This window comes from Ursus arctos, unplaced genomic scaffold (assembly GCF_023065955.2).
Source record: "Ursus arctos isolate Adak ecotype North America unplaced genomic scaffold, UrsArc2.0 scaffold_31, whole genome shotgun sequence".
NCBI classification, from domain to species: domain Eukaryota; kingdom Metazoa; phylum Chordata; class Mammalia; order Carnivora; family Ursidae; genus Ursus; species Ursus arctos.
Genome location: NW_026622997.1, coordinates 5,522,688 through 5,539,139, shown reverse-complemented (window position 1 = coordinate 5,539,139; position 16,452 = coordinate 5,522,688). Strand labels below are relative to the sequence as shown.

The 16,452-nt window shown below is 35.1% G+C and overlaps 2 protein-coding genes across 4 annotated transcripts in view; both read left to right on the top strand.

Moving 5' to 3' along the window:
- The window catches only part of EXOC2 (exocyst complex component 2), a 248,708-nt gene that overhangs the window by 23,052 nt on the left and 209,204 nt on the right, over positions 1–16,452 (top strand). The window lies entirely within an intron of this gene.
- HUS1B (HUS1 checkpoint clamp component B) lies at positions 8,160–11,861 on the top strand. Its single transcript, XM_044388712.3, is given in 4 exon segments — positions 8,160–8,771; positions 8,773–8,958; positions 8,960–9,058; positions 9,061–11,861. Coding segments are annotated over 4 exon segments (846 nt in total). The 5' UTR covers positions 8,160–8,660; the 3' UTR covers positions 9,511–11,861.

The following is a 16,452-nucleotide window of genomic DNA, read 5'->3' as shown; positions in this document are numbered from 1 at the left end:
GCTGGGTCTAGGTTTGGACCCTTTTAACCTTTCTTGGTTTATGTTTGGTGATCTGAAGGACTTTGACCATAGTTAATGTTTACTTTGTTATTTTTTTCTTTTCTCCCCTACTCTTTTTTTCCTTCCTCCTCCCCCTCCTCCTCCTTTTTTTTTTTTTTTAACATTTTGTGATTTTCTTTTTTTATTATTCACTGTACAGTTTGGGGATAGGGTGGAGGGATAACTGGTGGGGCTCAGTGGGGGACTGTGGGAGACAGTGTGGGGGACAGTAGTAGGCTATGGGGGACAGGGTGGGTGAGTCTCCATTTGCACTGTTCATGAGGGCCTGTCTGTGAAATGACTTGGAGCAATGACTGAGAGTTTTCCAAAATTAATAATAGACAATAAACCACAGACCCAGGAAGCTCAGAGGATACTCAAGCAGGACTTATACTAAAAAAATCTATATCTAGTTATATTCAAACTGCAGAAAATGAAGAACAGACAATCTTGAAGTAGGCCAGAGGAAAAACAGCTTACTTATGGGAAATCAAGGATAAGAATTATATTGGATTTCTTTTCAGACATCGTATGAGCAAGAAAAGAATGAATAAGAAAAGAACATAATATTTAAAGTGCTGAAAGAAAAAAATCAACATAGAATTCTGTGTACAAACAAAATTATCAAATTATCCTTCAAAAGTGAATGGGAAGTACTTAAGCCTGGGTTTTTCTGGGTTCATTTATTAACATTAAAAGAAATTTCTCTGAAAGAAAGATGATAAAGGTCAGAAACTAGGATATACATAAAGGAGCATTAGAAAAGAATAAATGAAGATAAAATACAATTTTTCTTATTCTTGATCTAACAGTAGTTTGTTTAATAACAGGAATAAAGTATTTGGTGATTATAGCTTATGGAGAATAGAAATTAATGACATGCTATAAAGCATAGGAAGAAGAAATTGGGAATACATTATTATAAGGTCCTTCCACTAGCCATGAAGTACAGTGTTACATGAAAGTCAACTTCATTTAGTTGTACGTGTGTAATGCAAACTGTAGGGCAACCACTGAAAAACATTTAAGAAGTATGATTGATATGCTAAGGGTGGAGAAAAAAGGAATTTTAAGGCATTGAAACTCTTCTCTATGATACTGTAACTGTGAATATATGTAATTATACATTTGTCAAAACTCAAATGTACAACACAAAACGTGAACCCTAATAGCAAACTATGGCATTTAGTTAATGTATCAATTTTGGCTTATCAATTGTAACAAATATACCACACTTATGTAAGATATTAGTTATAGATGAAACTGCATGTGGGGCTTGTGAAGAGGTATGTAATCTTCAAAATACGATGGCTACTTATTTTACCAGCAAAATACTTTATTTGGGGATAGTAGAGGAATTCCAATTCAGGACATGCAGGCTATGGAAAACCATAGGCAAGTCTGGAGAATGAGAGGAATGTTACTTTATAGAGAAAAAGAAGAGGAGAGACAGCTTTGAAGGAAAGTCTATTGAAGGAAAGCAAGAGTTCAAGGTGGTGATGTTACCGAGAGTTACATGAAAAAGGAAAGCCTCAGTTCTTTTCACTGCTATAGTACAGAATTACAGGATAGCAAAATGAAAATAAAGCGAGCAAAGTTTTATTAAAGTACGCTCTAAGGGAGGAGTGGTCACAAGAGACAAAGGCCCTGGAAACTCTGGGTTTATATCAGTTTTTTCTTTCCCAAGAGCCCTACGGTGGCAACATTTGAATAACAGGCCTAGATTTATACAATAATTAGCCAACTCTGCATGTCGTTTCCCAAAATGTTTTCAAAATGCTGCTAGGCGTAAGAAACCGCAACATTATTTCTATTCTAGAGACATAGGTCAAAGAGGAACAAGGGGCTGCTTTTTGCAGGAGCACAGCAAGCACAATAAACTTCACTCTTCCTCTGTTGTAGCCACAAACCAAACCACCTGCTAGATGGGTGTCATAGGGTTGTCCCCAGGTGGTCCTCTGTTGGGGCTCTCCATCAGGATGTCTAAGGTCCATCCTCCTTGTCACTCATGCCTAGCGTCCTGCCTAACAGTGATGGTTTCTCATCATCTGAATTGTGATAGTTTCTTATTGGCTGGGCTGTTACTCGGCAAGGAGAAAATCTTCCTCCTTGTTGGGGTGGTAAATTGAATTTCTTCCTGTTGAGGAATGTGACGTAAGCTGTGATGGAAAGTCCCATCAGGGCTTCCTGACTCCATCCTAAATGAGGTTTCCCTCAACTAATATTCACAGCTATATGGGAATTCTCTGTACTTTTCTACTTAATTAAAAAAAGTCTATTAAAAAAACCCAACTTGTCAGGTCTTTAAAGAAATAAAGCAAAGCACCAAATTTCTCAGTTCTGTGCAATAACTGATTCAATAGACCTTAATTTCTAAAAGGGATACTAACAGTATTTGAAACAGTTTTTGAAATTCTTCTTGTAAGCATAAGGTACTACTATTTGGAGGATTTATTCAGTTTTGTATCAATAGGACTTACAGGATGAAGATGCTATCACATATGCCAATATTTTTTCTTTTTTTTTTTCTTTTTTCTTTTTTTAAAGATTTTTATTTATTTATTTGACAGAGAGAGAGGCAGCGAGCAAGGGAACACAAGCAGGGGGAGTGGGAGAGGGAGAAGCGGCTTCCCTACGAGCAGGGAGCCCGATGCGGGGCTCGATCCCAGGATGCTGGGATCATGACCTGAGCTGAGGGCAGATGCTTAACGACTGAGCCACCCAGGTGCCCCAATATTTTTTATTATGTCTCTTAGTTTCTTATATGTTCTAATCACTGTGATGAAAATACCAGTGCTAGAAACAGGAAAGGAACCTTAACATATATCTGGAAATTCAAAGAGTTTCAGCTGCAAAAGTTTCGGATTAGAATGGTGTGGAGACAGGGGATGCTGACCTGCCATCATCTAATAAGGGTTGGCACACTTTTGCTGAAAGGGTGAGATAGTAAATACTTTACGCGTTTTTGGCTTTAAAGTCTCTGTTGCAACTACTCAGTTCTGCTGTTGCAGTGAGAAAGCAGTCATAGACAACATGGAAATGAATTCATATGTTCCAATAAAGCTACTTACAAAAACAGGTGTATTTCTTGTTTGCTATAGTTTGCTGACTCCTGACCTAAAACAGGCACCAGGGAAGCTCAGTGAATAAGTAAGTGAAGGGATTCCACAAAAGAAACCTCAGTAAATTCCCCACTGTGGACATTTATGGACTACATTCTCTGACCAAAACAAGTAAACAAACTGGAGTAAGAATAAAGCAAGTAAATGCTGGAATTTGATAATAATAATAATAAAGCTCGAAAAGAAACTGTTAACTGTGGAATCTTGAAAGCTTTCTAAAATTAATCTTAGGCAAAGAAGAAATCAAAACTGCAACTACAGATCATTTATAAATGAACAGTGAAACCACTGCATGCCAAAATCAATGGTATGACCAGCACTGTAGGTAGGAAAAGTAGGGGCTTTAAAGGTTATTATTAAAGTAAGACTGAAACAAATGAACTAGATATTCAATCTAGGTAGATAGGAAAAACAAAGCAAAATAAGACACAAGCAAGAGGAATTGACAAATATTGAAGCTGTAGGTAATGAACACCTTTCCTGAAAAAAGAAGGTAGAATTTACAACTTATATCGAGGTCTGTTACTATAAAGGATCATTAAAGCATTCACAAGTCTAACCATGAAAAAAAGTGATATTTACAAATACTCAAGACAAGGACAAAGGTGATAAAACCACAGCTATGGAAGAAAGTAGTATGATGTTGAATTTGAAAATCAGAATGAAATATCTGACTTTTGGAAACACATACTAAAATTATCTAAAGAAGATTTATAAAATATGGTCCTATTACCATGAAGGAAATTCTCAAATAATCATACCTAATGATGCACTAGATATAAATGGTTTACAGGCGAGCAACAAGAAACATACAAGGAATAGAACATTTCTATACTATTTAAACAACTACAAGATAGCAAATATGGAAAACTTTAAATTCTTTCTGTAAGGCCAGCACAACACTCTGGATATAGTAAATGCTCAATAATATTTGTGAACTGCTGAATGCTTCTTGATATTACAAAAATGAGCAAAGAAATACAAGAGAAGATAATTTCTAACTAATTGAAAATAAGATTTAAGATTTAAAACTCTTTAAGTAGTAGTGAATCAAATCCAGGAATGTTTAAAGAACTAATAAAATGGAATCAAGTGGGGGCGCCTGGGTGGCTCAGTTGGTTAAGCATCTGCCTTTCGGCTCAGGTCATGATCTCAGGGTCCTGGGATCGAGCCCCGCATTGGGCTTCCTGCTCAGTGGGGAGCCTGCTTCTCTCTCTCTCTGCAGCTCCCCCTGCTGTGCTCTCTCTCTCACACTCTTTCTCAAATAAATAAATAAATAAATATCTTTAAAAAAATGGAACCAAGTAATGTTTATTCCTAGAATATAAACTAATTCATTAATAGGATATTTATTATTTTAATTCACTGTATTAACAGGTTAAAAAAGTTATCTGGAAAGTTGTTGAGAAAATATTTGGTAGATTTCACTGTCCATTTCTAATTTTAAAAATAGACTTTGAATAAACTAAGGATAGAAAGCTATTTTCTGTAACATTAGCTACGTAATATCAATCATAAACATTCTACTTAATGGTACAGTGCTAGAGCATGTATTCTCAACAGGAACAATAATTGAAAGTTAGCCCTTGAGGGGACAAAAAATATCTTAGTTTTTATGTATAAAGTACAGATATACATACAGTATGTTATACAGATTTTTAGTATATTTATATTAAAATTTCTTTGGGGCAGTTAGGCTAAAAAGCCTCCTCACAGAGACAGTAATAAAAAACAGATTGAGAAACTGTTCTAGAGGATCGCCCTTTTTTTAAGTTAAAAAAATTTTTTTTTTAATTTTATTTCAGTTAATTAATATATAATGTATTACTGGTTTCAGAGGTGCAGGTCAGTGATTCATCAGTCTTATATAATGCCCAGTGCTCATTACATCACATGCCTCCCTTAATGTCCATCACCCAGTTACCCCATCCCTCCACCCCCATCTCCTCCAGCAATCCTCAGTTTGTTTCCTAGGTCTGAGTCACTTATGGTTTGTCTCCCTCTCTGATTTCATCCTGTTTTATTTTTCCTCTCTTCCCCTGTGATCCTCTGTTTGTTTCTTAAATTTCACATATCAGTGAGATCATGATAATTGGCTTGCTCTGATTGACTTATTTCGCTTAGCATAGTACTCTCTAGTTCCATCCACATGCTTGCAAATGGCAAGATTTCATTTTTTGATGGCTGCATAATATTCCATTTTATTTATTTATATACACACACACACATACATACATACACTACATCTTCTTTATCCATTCATCTGTCGATGGACACCTGGGCTCTTTCCATAGTTTGGCTGTTGTGGACATTGCTGCTATAAACTTTGGGGTGTAGGTGCCCCTTCAGATCACTACATTTGTCATCTTTGGGGTAAATACCCAGTAGTGCAACTGCTGGGTCATAGGGTAGCTCTATTTTCAACTTTTTGAGGAACTGCCATACTGTTTTCCAGAATGGCTGCACCAGCTTGCATTCCCACCAACAGTGTGGGAGGGTTCCCCTTTTTTTGCATCCTCGCCAACATCTGTCATTTCCTGACTTGTTAATTTTAGCCGTTCTGACTGGTGTGAGGTGGTATCTCATTGTGGTTTTGATTTGTATTTCCTGATGCTGAGTGATGTAGAGCATTTTTTCATGTGTCTGTTGGTCATTTGTATGTCTTTAGAGAAATTTCTGTTCACGTCTTCTGCCCATTTCTTGATTGGATTATTTGTTCTTTGGGTGTTGAGTTTGATAAGTTCTTTATAGATTTTGGATACCAGCCCTTTTTCTGATATGTCATTTGCAAATATCTTCTCCCATTCTGTCAGTTGTCTTTTGGTTTTGTTGACTGTTTCCTTTGCTGTGCAAAAGCTTTTTATCTTGATGAAGTCCCAATAGTTCATTTTTGCCTTTGTTTCCCTTGCCTTTGGAGATGTGTCTAGTATAAGAAGTTCCTGCCGCTGAGGTTGAAGAGGTTGCTACCTGTGTTCTCCCTAGGATTTTGATGAAGTCCTGTCTCACATTTAGGTCTTTTATCCATTTTAAGTCTGTTTTTGTGTATGGTGTAAGGAAATGGTCCAGTTTTATCCTTCTGCTTGTGGCTGTCCCAATTTTCCCAACACCATTTGTTGAAGAGACTGTCTTTTTTCCCTTGGGTATTCTTTCCTGCTTTGTCGAAGATTAGTCGACCATAGAGGTGAGGGTCCATTTCTGGGTTCTCTGTTGTGTGCCATTGATCTATGTGTCTGTTTTTGCGCCAGTACCATACTGTCTTTATGATTATAGCTTGCCTTTTATAGTTAGAAATAAGACAGAAACACTTGCTAATACTATAGTTATTCAGCATTGTTTTGGAAGTTATAGCAAATGCAGTAAGGCAGTTAAAATAAGTGACATATAAATATTGAAGATTAAAAGCCAAAATTATTAGAGTATTTTAAGGTAATAAGATTTTCTACAGAGAAAACATAAAATATCACTTGGAAATGATTTCGGTTGAGAGAGACTCAGTGCTTGGTAAGTTGACTAGCTTCAAGATTAAGTTGCATGGGCTTCTCTGAGCAGAGTTGAATAGTTTATTGACAGTTAGAAATGATTTGAATAAGCAGGAAGATTCAGTGTTGTAGATAATTTAAATATCCTGAGATTATTTAAATAGTTAATATTTAAATCGATACATTTGTTCATTTAACAAATATGTGTTGAGCATCAGTATATCCAGATGAATGTTCTAGATGCTGGGTATATAGCAATACATGGAAATATAAAAACCCCTTCTTTCCTGGAACTTACAGTCTAATCAGTGGAGATAGAGAAAGAAGCCAGAATATAGTATGTCAGGGTGTAGATAATTCCATCAAAATTTTCATAGGATTATTTTTAGAATCTTACTCAATATATTTTTTAAGATTTTATTTATTTCTTTAGAGAAAACGATTTGGGGGAGGGGGAGAGGAAGAGGGTGACAGAGAATCCCAAGCAGACTCCATGCTGAGCGTAGACCTGAGCAGAAATCAAGAGTTAGAGTCTGAACCGACTGAGCCACCCAGGTGCCCCACACAATATTTTAGAGTTCATTTATATCAATACCTGTGTCAGGATGGCTAAAATAACTTGTTAAAAATTAATTGTCCTATGGGATATTTAATTAAAATATAGAAATTAAATCATTATGTTACAGTTGCAAAATAGATCAGTGAGACAAAATATACAGGGTCCAGAAACAGTCTCAAGTGAGAATTTTTGTCATTGATAAAAGTGACATTTCAGATCAGTGGAGAAAACAGTGGATTGTTCAGTGAAATGGTATTTGGTCAACTAGCTATTTAGTACTCCAAAATAGATTCCAAATGAGTTAAGTAACTAAGCAGATAAAACAGCATTAAAGTACCAGAAACATAACTTTGAAGGCATGATTCTAGAAGTAGCAAGGAAAGGGTCCATTGGTTTGACGTTAAAAAAGACTCAAAATTTCCTAAGGGCAAAGACCACCATAAGCGATGTGAAAAGACAAATGATAGACTGGGGAGGGTATTGACAGTGTATATAAGGGACAGAGAATTAGGGTTTTTACTAGAGATCTTAAAATCAAGGTAAATAAACCTAATGAAAAGTTGCAAAGATCATTAAGATGGAATTCACCCACAATGCAAGTTGAGACCATTTATTTTATTTTGCTTATCATTGCTACAGATTAAACAGATTACTACTACCCAGTGTCCCCGGTGGAAGGGTGTGTTGATAAAGCTTTTCTGCAGGCCAATTTGTTGATACATACATGTTAGGATCTTAAATGCACATCTTTTGACTGGAAATTTCTCTGCAGGGAAATAATTGGATAAATGTGCAAAGAATGTTTTACTTGTAAAGATCAGGTTGCAAATGTATGCCTAGCATGCTAGAATTTTATAAAGCACATATAACTATATCTACAAATGTGTCCTGGTTGATGAAGACAGTTGTTTTTTTTTTTAATTTAAAAATTTTTTTTATTTGTGAGAGAGTGGGGAGGGGACGCAGCGTGTGTGGGAGGAGCAGAGAGAGAGGGACAAAGCGGACTCTAAGCGGAGTGAGGATCCTGATTTGGGGCTTGATCTCATGACCCTGAGGTCGTGACCTGAGCTGAAACCAAGAGTTGGATGCTTAACCGACTGAGCCACCCAGGCACCCCTGATTAAGACAGTGTTAATGTATATACCAGCAAGGTTGAAAGTGGTTCTAGGAGTTATGATTTCAATTTTCTTCTTACAGTTTAGAAAGAACAGTCATTTCTGTGGTGGAGTGCTTATCCTTTTTAATAATCAGAGTGGAAACAGTGAAGCTCTTTTTAAGGGAGGTGGTGGAGGGAAGATGAAGATGGGAACAGAGGCCTTGGTTTTAGGGACCCCAGGTCTGCCATGCCTTGTGGCCCTTCTCAGGGGGCTTGCAAGTAAGTGGAACCTGAGTGTTGGCTCTCTTGGGACCTGCCACACTTGGGGTCCCCTCTTACCAAAATGGGTGTAGTCTTCATGGCATATGAAGTTCTGTGCCAACGTCATTGGCAAGGACCTTATAGAGCTCTTTATTCATATCAGTGGCACCATATCAAAGCTGGCAAGAGTCTTTGTGCTCCACGTGTTCCAAGACAAGCCTGTGCTTTAGGCCTGATGACTCCAGGGTCATCTGTGATGCCAGAGTATGGTGTGAGGTGAGGCGGGGAGACTTCTTCCACCGCTTTCACGTGGAAGATGTTTCAGAAGAGTTGAAGGAGATTTATTTAGAGCTGACATCTGAGCATTTGTTCAGAACAGCGAGCAGCACAGGGAATGCCTCTTACATTGAAACCCCAGTTGACCAACAAATGGCGTCCCCACCTCACTGTGTCTGTGGAGCTGCCATTGCCCACAGGTTGGACTCCTGTGGTGATATTGATCCATTTGATGGGCCCATAAGGGTACTTCCCCCAACAGCATGGGAAGATTTCCCAGAGCCCGGTGTGGAAGCCTGTGATGTTAGTGTTAATCTTCTGTCTTTGAAGACTCTGAAGAGCAGCGTAGAAAGGATAGCAAACTTGGGCGATCAAATGCTGGTTGAAGCAAATCTAAATGGCAAAATGAACTTGAGTATAGAAACTGATGCAGTGTCTATTAAAAGTTATTTTAATAATCTTGGAAATCCTCCAAAGTCTGCCCAGGATATGCCTCAAGACAGAAACCTGGAGAACATGGTGCAAGTGCTAGTAGAGAGTAGGAAGCTTCTGCAGTTTTTCGAGGGACAGCAAATAAATCCTGTAACAGCCTTATGCAATGTTTTGAGCAATACTCTTCTTCATCTTGTTTTGGTTCATGAAGATGTCTCTCTTCAGTGTTTCATTCCTGCCTCATAAAAATTCAAGCAGCCTGTATTTTTTTTTTTTTAAAGCTTATGGTCTTTTCAAAACTGAAACAGACCCTGAATTAATTGGCTTGCAAGTCTGCACCCTCACTCGCCTATATAGAATGTACATTTTGCTGAGCTCTTCTTCCTTTGCAAAGCTTTTATTAAAAAACTCATTGGTGAAAGAATTGGATAGTTCATTTTTATGTTTATTGACTTTGTGCATTTTTTTTTTCGTACTTTTTTAGATGCCAACAAGAGAAAAAGACATTCTACTTTAACTTTTTTGGGGAAAAAGGATTGTAACAAAATCAAATCTCTGAATTTCTGAAACATTAGATCAGTTTTTGTTATAAGATGCTACTGTGTGAAATGGGAACTTCATTCTTTTAAAACAAGTATAATTTTGTGAGGGATTTTTCTTAATATAGAGAGCTTAATATGCTATCTGAAAAATATAAGGTACTTAGCATTTGTGTATATTGCATAGTTTTTGTTAAGCTGTATTTTGTCAAAGTATGTATTAGTTTATATTCATGGTTTTAGGTCTATCATCTACAGAGCTTGAATTGGTTGTTAGGTTCACTAATAATACAACTTATTCACAAGGATTCAAGGAAATAGTCAGTTTATGTGGACTAAGATTTTTCTTATGGGTAACTTTTATATAAACCAAGTTTCCATTTTTTCCTGATAGTATTATGTTATTCTGTTTAGAAAATGATTCTTAATGTTTTATTATTTTGAGAAGAGAAAGGAGGGGTTATAAAAGGACTGGTGCAGTGATTAGATGGAAGGTTCATATTCTCTCATAGTAAATTTTAGTTTTTTAATGGCTTATGCAATAAGTGGAGCCATTAACTTGGCAGACTCAGTAAATTCTCATGACTACATTTTAATCAGTAATGAATAATTTCCTACTAGATTTGGTGATAAAATGCTTAAATTTGCTAATTTATTTTGTTTTGCTGATTTCTAAATTCCATTCATGGTGTTGTGGAAAGAACACAGAAACATGAGACCTAGGCAAGTCACTCGAATTCTGGCTCTTTAAGATCTGTTTCAGCTTGAATAGATTCCGTTTTAGTGCTCTGAGGGTTTCAATATAGGAAGATTGAACAGTTATTTTCAAAAGTATTTCAAACATATTTTAAAATTAGTAATACATAACTATTTCAGAATTATAGCTTGTTTTCTTTCTAACTTCTGAGTTACACACAATTGCTTTGTGAATATTTTCAAAGCTGTTTGTAAAGTTGTTTTTTTTAAAGTGATTTTTAATGTTTTAAAAATCCCCTGCCCTCATCAGCATTTTTGTACTCTTTAAATGAAAGGTGGAAATGCAAAACAAATACTTGAACTCAGTGAGAACATTATAAGATATGCAGACTTTATTTTTCTGTGTGTAATATAAATGTAATATAAAAAAATGACTTAACCATGCTTGTTTCTAGTATCTTTTCCAATTTTTTCTTTGGTTTATTAATTAAATGAGAATTTTCAAGCTGTAGTAAAAGTCTGCCTTTTTACCTATTTCATCACCTTTTTACCTATTTCATTGTTCTCCTTCCTTCCCTCAGTCTTTCTCTTCCTCTGTCTCTGTCTTTGTCTCTGTTTCTGTTTCTATTCTCTATATTAAATAAAACCAGGGAGATAAGAAAACCTATGGTTTGTTTTGGAAAATAAATAATTGTGCATTTTAATCTATGGTGAGTTATTATAATGGTTAACTTTTAATAATTCATTAACAGAAAGTAACTATAAAAGTTTTGTAGCCTGGTCTTTGAATGTAACTTTGGAAAATGAGAGGGGTTATTTACTCCTCTACTTAACCTACAGATATGTTGTTATTAAAAAAAAATTAATAGGCCTTCTTATACTGTAATATCTAAATATAAGATCTTAAAGATTCAGATTCCTTTAATGATCTGGTAAAAATTGTTTATAATGAATACAAAAATTTTAAAATAATGTGTTCTTATTATAGGTTAGTTTAATTGTGAAAAGCTACGGACTGCCAGTTTCTAGTCTTACATTAGTAATTGAATTTAAAAGCCTGGTGTTTTAAGTAAGATTCTCATGGAATCAAGAATTAAAAGGGCTGTAGGGATGTTCTCATCTAAACACCTTATTTATGGATGAGAAAACTCCGAGAGCATAAAAGTAACTAAGGGTTTTTAATTGTTAATGCCAGACCCACCTTGGAACCCAGATCTCCAAACTTTATTTATAGATGTAAAGTTTTTGTAAAGCTTGGTCTGTCAAGACTTAATTCAGAGACTTACAGCTTGGATATACTTTTGTTTATTAAAATAAATCTAGATCACCATGCAAATCTATTACTTACCTGAAAAGATAAAATTTAAATGAAAAAAGTCCAAAACATGTTATAAGCCATTGTCATATCATCCTTGTGTGAAGATATCCTTTGTTCTTGCAGGTAGGAAGGAATTTATTTGCCACAAAATGATAATTCCCTGGAAGACCAAAATCTCACATTTAAAAATCAAAGCATCAGGTTTAGAAATTATTTCAGCTTCTATTTCTTTTTTTTAGAGAAATACTACAAAGAAGCAAGAAAACATGCCTTTATGTTTCCCTGTATCTTCAGAAAATAAATCACTGATGAAATGTATTTAAAGTGCTTCCTTATATCCATAAATGTGTAGTTTTTATTGTCTCCCTAAATATCATTTGCTAAAAACTGTACTGGCTTATTTAAATGACACACTTGTACTATTTTTTATTCTACTAAAAAGGTCGCTTATAAGTATACTATGAGTGATATATACTAACTTATGTATAAGTATACTATACCAATATCAAAAGAGATCAGGCAAGTATTTATTAGCGGTTAATTTCAGTAAAGGTCCTCCTAGTTTTGTTTATCCCCACATAGGTCTAGGTAGTTGAAAAATGCTTCAAAAATTAATACGAGTCTGGAGACACATCAGAATTAAGATTCCTTTTTACACAAACTTGTAACCCTGTTTGGTAACTGACAGGATATGGTATACACAGTTCTTAGGCTAAGAGTCAGTATATCATAATTTGCAGCCCATCTACATATACCTGTGAATATATGTGAAATTCCAAATAGGTACTCCAGTACTGTCAACCTTTATCATTTGCCCATTTGTGTCGTTTAATACTGTGTTTATTATTAGTGTACTTGTGCGAGGATATTCCCTAATAAAAGTGGCTTATTTTGTATCTGCAGTTATTTTCCTTATGTGAGTAATAATAGCTACTTTACTTCTTGTTTCTATCATTCTGCTTTCAAAAGATGAAATTAGCTTGTGATGCGTGTACTTTTAAGGCAGATTTATTCACTTTATTCCTTACCTCTTTCATGATCTTAAATTTGGCTGTGTAATATAAAGACTATATTGTTTTAATTAAGTAAGGTTTATGACAGGTAAAGTCAAACTTTTGTTAACCTCTGCTTAGTATATTTACATAAGAAAGACCTTAGGACAAAGTTTCAAAGACTATTGGTTTATTGCATTTGGAAAATCTTTGCGAGACAAATTTGTAGGCACTTAAAGACAACTTATAGATGAAAATTTTCCTTTAAAAATATCCCTGTTAGTCTGGCATGGGTTGTGAAACTGAAAATGTTCAGAAACAAATTGTTTTCTTAAGGCTTAGATTCTTTCCTCAGAGTGATAGGTTTATTTGTGATGCTACATGTAACATAAAGTAGGGTATTTCTAATTGGACGTGGGTTGAAAAGAGACATTTCTTTCCATAATTCATTCCACAAATAATTACTGAGTACACACTACTAGGCACTGTTGTATGTGTTTTGGACATTGTAGTGTAAAAAGTAGATATTCTTATATTTCTAAATTAAATGGCTTAACGGTCTTCCTGAGATAATGGTTTGCCTATGTTTGGGGACATACCATTAGTTTTTACATATGAACCGATGTAACGAATGCTGGATTTTCAGCTGCCTCTGATTTCTATGTCTGGAACACAGCTGTATTCCTCAATCATAAGTAAGAAAATAGATCATACTTTTTGATTCATGACTATCAGTTGTGGCCCAGACATTACCTATTGTTACCAGATATTACTTTGTTTTATTTGGATAAACTTTGAGGGTAATATAGTTAAGATCATGATCATGCCCTCAAAATGGATTTGAAATACCAGGAGTAGATCGGAAATGCCCTGTCCTAGTTTTTTTGTTGTTGTTGTTTTGTTTTTTAAACTAAAGGTATTCTAATTTCAATGCTGTTTCACATCAGGATGAGCATTCCTCAGTCACATAGGAAACAACTAAGGCTCTCACAATGTGGGCTATCAGTTATAAAAATGACCTCATAGTATGTAGGGTGGTATAAAGGGAAGAGTGATAATTAGACTTCTGTGTGTCAGGAAACCAAGGATCTAGTCTGTTTTATAAATAGTTAGGTGTGTGACCTTGAAAAAATCATTTAACATCTCTGGGTTACAGTTTCTTCAGATGAGGAATCTAGACATTAATTGGATCAAGTCTCATGGCTTTAATTCTGTGGAATACTGGCATGTCCCTCCACTGGTAATCAGCACCACCATGTGAAGGGTAGCTGACAGTTTAATATTTTATTGATCACCTTTCCAGTAATATTAATGTCAGTGGTAATTTCGTATGTTTTCACCCTACTCTTTTTCTGGAAATGAGGATTGTAGAATATTTCTGCTTAAAAATTTATTCTTTATGTGAACTAGACCAGATTCTAAAATAATCAGTTGAAGCCACAGGCTTATCTGTTTTATAGTCTAATACTGCAGACAAGGATTAATATATATTATTAAATCACCAGTCAGTGTTGGTCTGATTTTCCATGCCAGTTGCATGAAGTGTTTTCCTTTGTCAAGAACTGTAGACATTAATCAATGAGGCAGCTTAATTACCCATTCTTTCTTTAAGTGTTTGTTTTCCCTGCAGTGTTATGGTATCTTTGGGGCAATATAATTTCTCTTTATTAAAGCAATTGTCAGAACTTTGTGTTGAAATATGTCTTTGCTTTCTTAAAAGTTTTTATTAATGTGTGTTACCTTACCAGATTTCAGGCTTATCAATTTATAATGGTTCTCACGCACATTCTCAAAATAAGCTTTTTACTCTTTTGTATGTATTTAGAACCATGTTTAAATAGATAGTAATAGTATGACCCATTAAAAGAAATTTCTATAATTTTAGTGTACTTATTAAATGTGGTTAAATATATGGGACTTAGTTTACCATTCTTTTTTTTTTTTAACCAAACACTAGTTTTAGCACATCTGTCATTTAATAACTGTTTATTCATTGCTTATTTGTGCATTTTGCTAATATGAATGTGAAAATAAATATCTTTTGACTAACAGCTTTATATATTTATTAGCAGGAGGATATTAATTTGATTTAATTTTGCTTTATTTAAAAATATTCCCAAAGCATTATTTTCAATAACTTTTTACTTTGATACAGCTTCAAACTTACAGAAAACTTTCTTTCTTTATTTCTTTTTTTTTTTTTTTTAAGATTTTATTTATTTGTTTGACAGAGAGAGAGAGACAGCCAGTGAGAGAGGGAACACAGCAGGGGGAGTGGGAGAGGAAGAAGCAGGCTCATAGCAGAGGAGCCTGATGTGGGGCTCAATCCCAGAACGCTGGGATCACGCCCTGAGCCCAAGGCAGACGCTTAACGACTGAACCACCCAGGCGCCCCTACAGAAAACTTTCAAAAATAGTAAAAGTAACTCACTCCTGTAAAGTTTTTTAAAAAGATTGTGGTAAATGACAACTGTAAACTCTTTAATGAGACTCACCAATTGTTTACTTTTCTTTTTTATGCTTTTTTATCCCTCAAGTTTTTATTTAAATTCTACTTAGTTAATAATATAGTGTAATATTAATTTCAGGTGAAGAATTTAGCAATTCAACATTTCCATATAACACCTGGTGCTCATTACAAGTGCCCTCCTTAATCCCCATCACCTATTTAACCCAGCCCCCCAGCCCACCTACATTCTTATTTTTTTTTTGGCCTCATTTTTTTTATTCTGTCAGTCTATCAGTATATATTTGTTTGAATCATTTGAAAATATGGTGCAAACATCATTCTTCTCTTAAATTCTTCAGTATGTAGTTATTAAGAAGGACATTCTCTTATATTACCATAGTATGCTTATCAGAGTCAGAATTGAATATTAATATCATGCCATCTAATCCACAGTTCAAATTCACATGGTAGTAATTTGTCCAATTATATGCTTTACAAAAAGTATTTTTTTCTACTTCTAGAATCTCTCCAGGATCATACAGTACATTTAGTTGTAATGTCTCTTTAGTGTTCATTAATACAGAACAGTTCTTCAGCCTTTTTTTGTTTTTCTTGACCTCGACATTTTCAAAGAGTACAGACCAATTATTTTGTAGAATATCTGTGAATTTAGGTAGTCTGATGATGAGTTTGGGTTATGCATTTTTGGCAGGAACATCGCACAAATGATGTTAGATTCTTGTCAAGATGGACGTGATGTCTTTTTTTTTTTTTTTGAAATCCTAATTTTTTTTTGGAAAGATTTTATTTATTTGAGATAGAGAGTGTACGCTCAAGAGAGAGAGAGTGAGCTTGAGCGAGAGAGTACAAGCAGGAGAGCAGCAGAGGCCCTCAGAGGGAGAAGCAGACTCCCTGCTGAGCAGGGAGCCTGATGTGGGACTTGATCCCAGCATCCTGGGATCCTGACCTGAGCCGAAGGCAGACGTCCAACCAACTGAGCCACCCAGGCGCTCAGACATAATGTCTGTCTTAATGATGATTTTAATTTGGATCATTTGGTTAATATGATAACTGTGAGATCTGTAAAATTAACCATTTTTCCTTTTGTAGGTAATTTGTAGAGAGATGCTTTGAGACTATGTATTCTTTTTTTTTCATAAGCCAAACGCTAGTTTTAGCATCCATTGATAATTA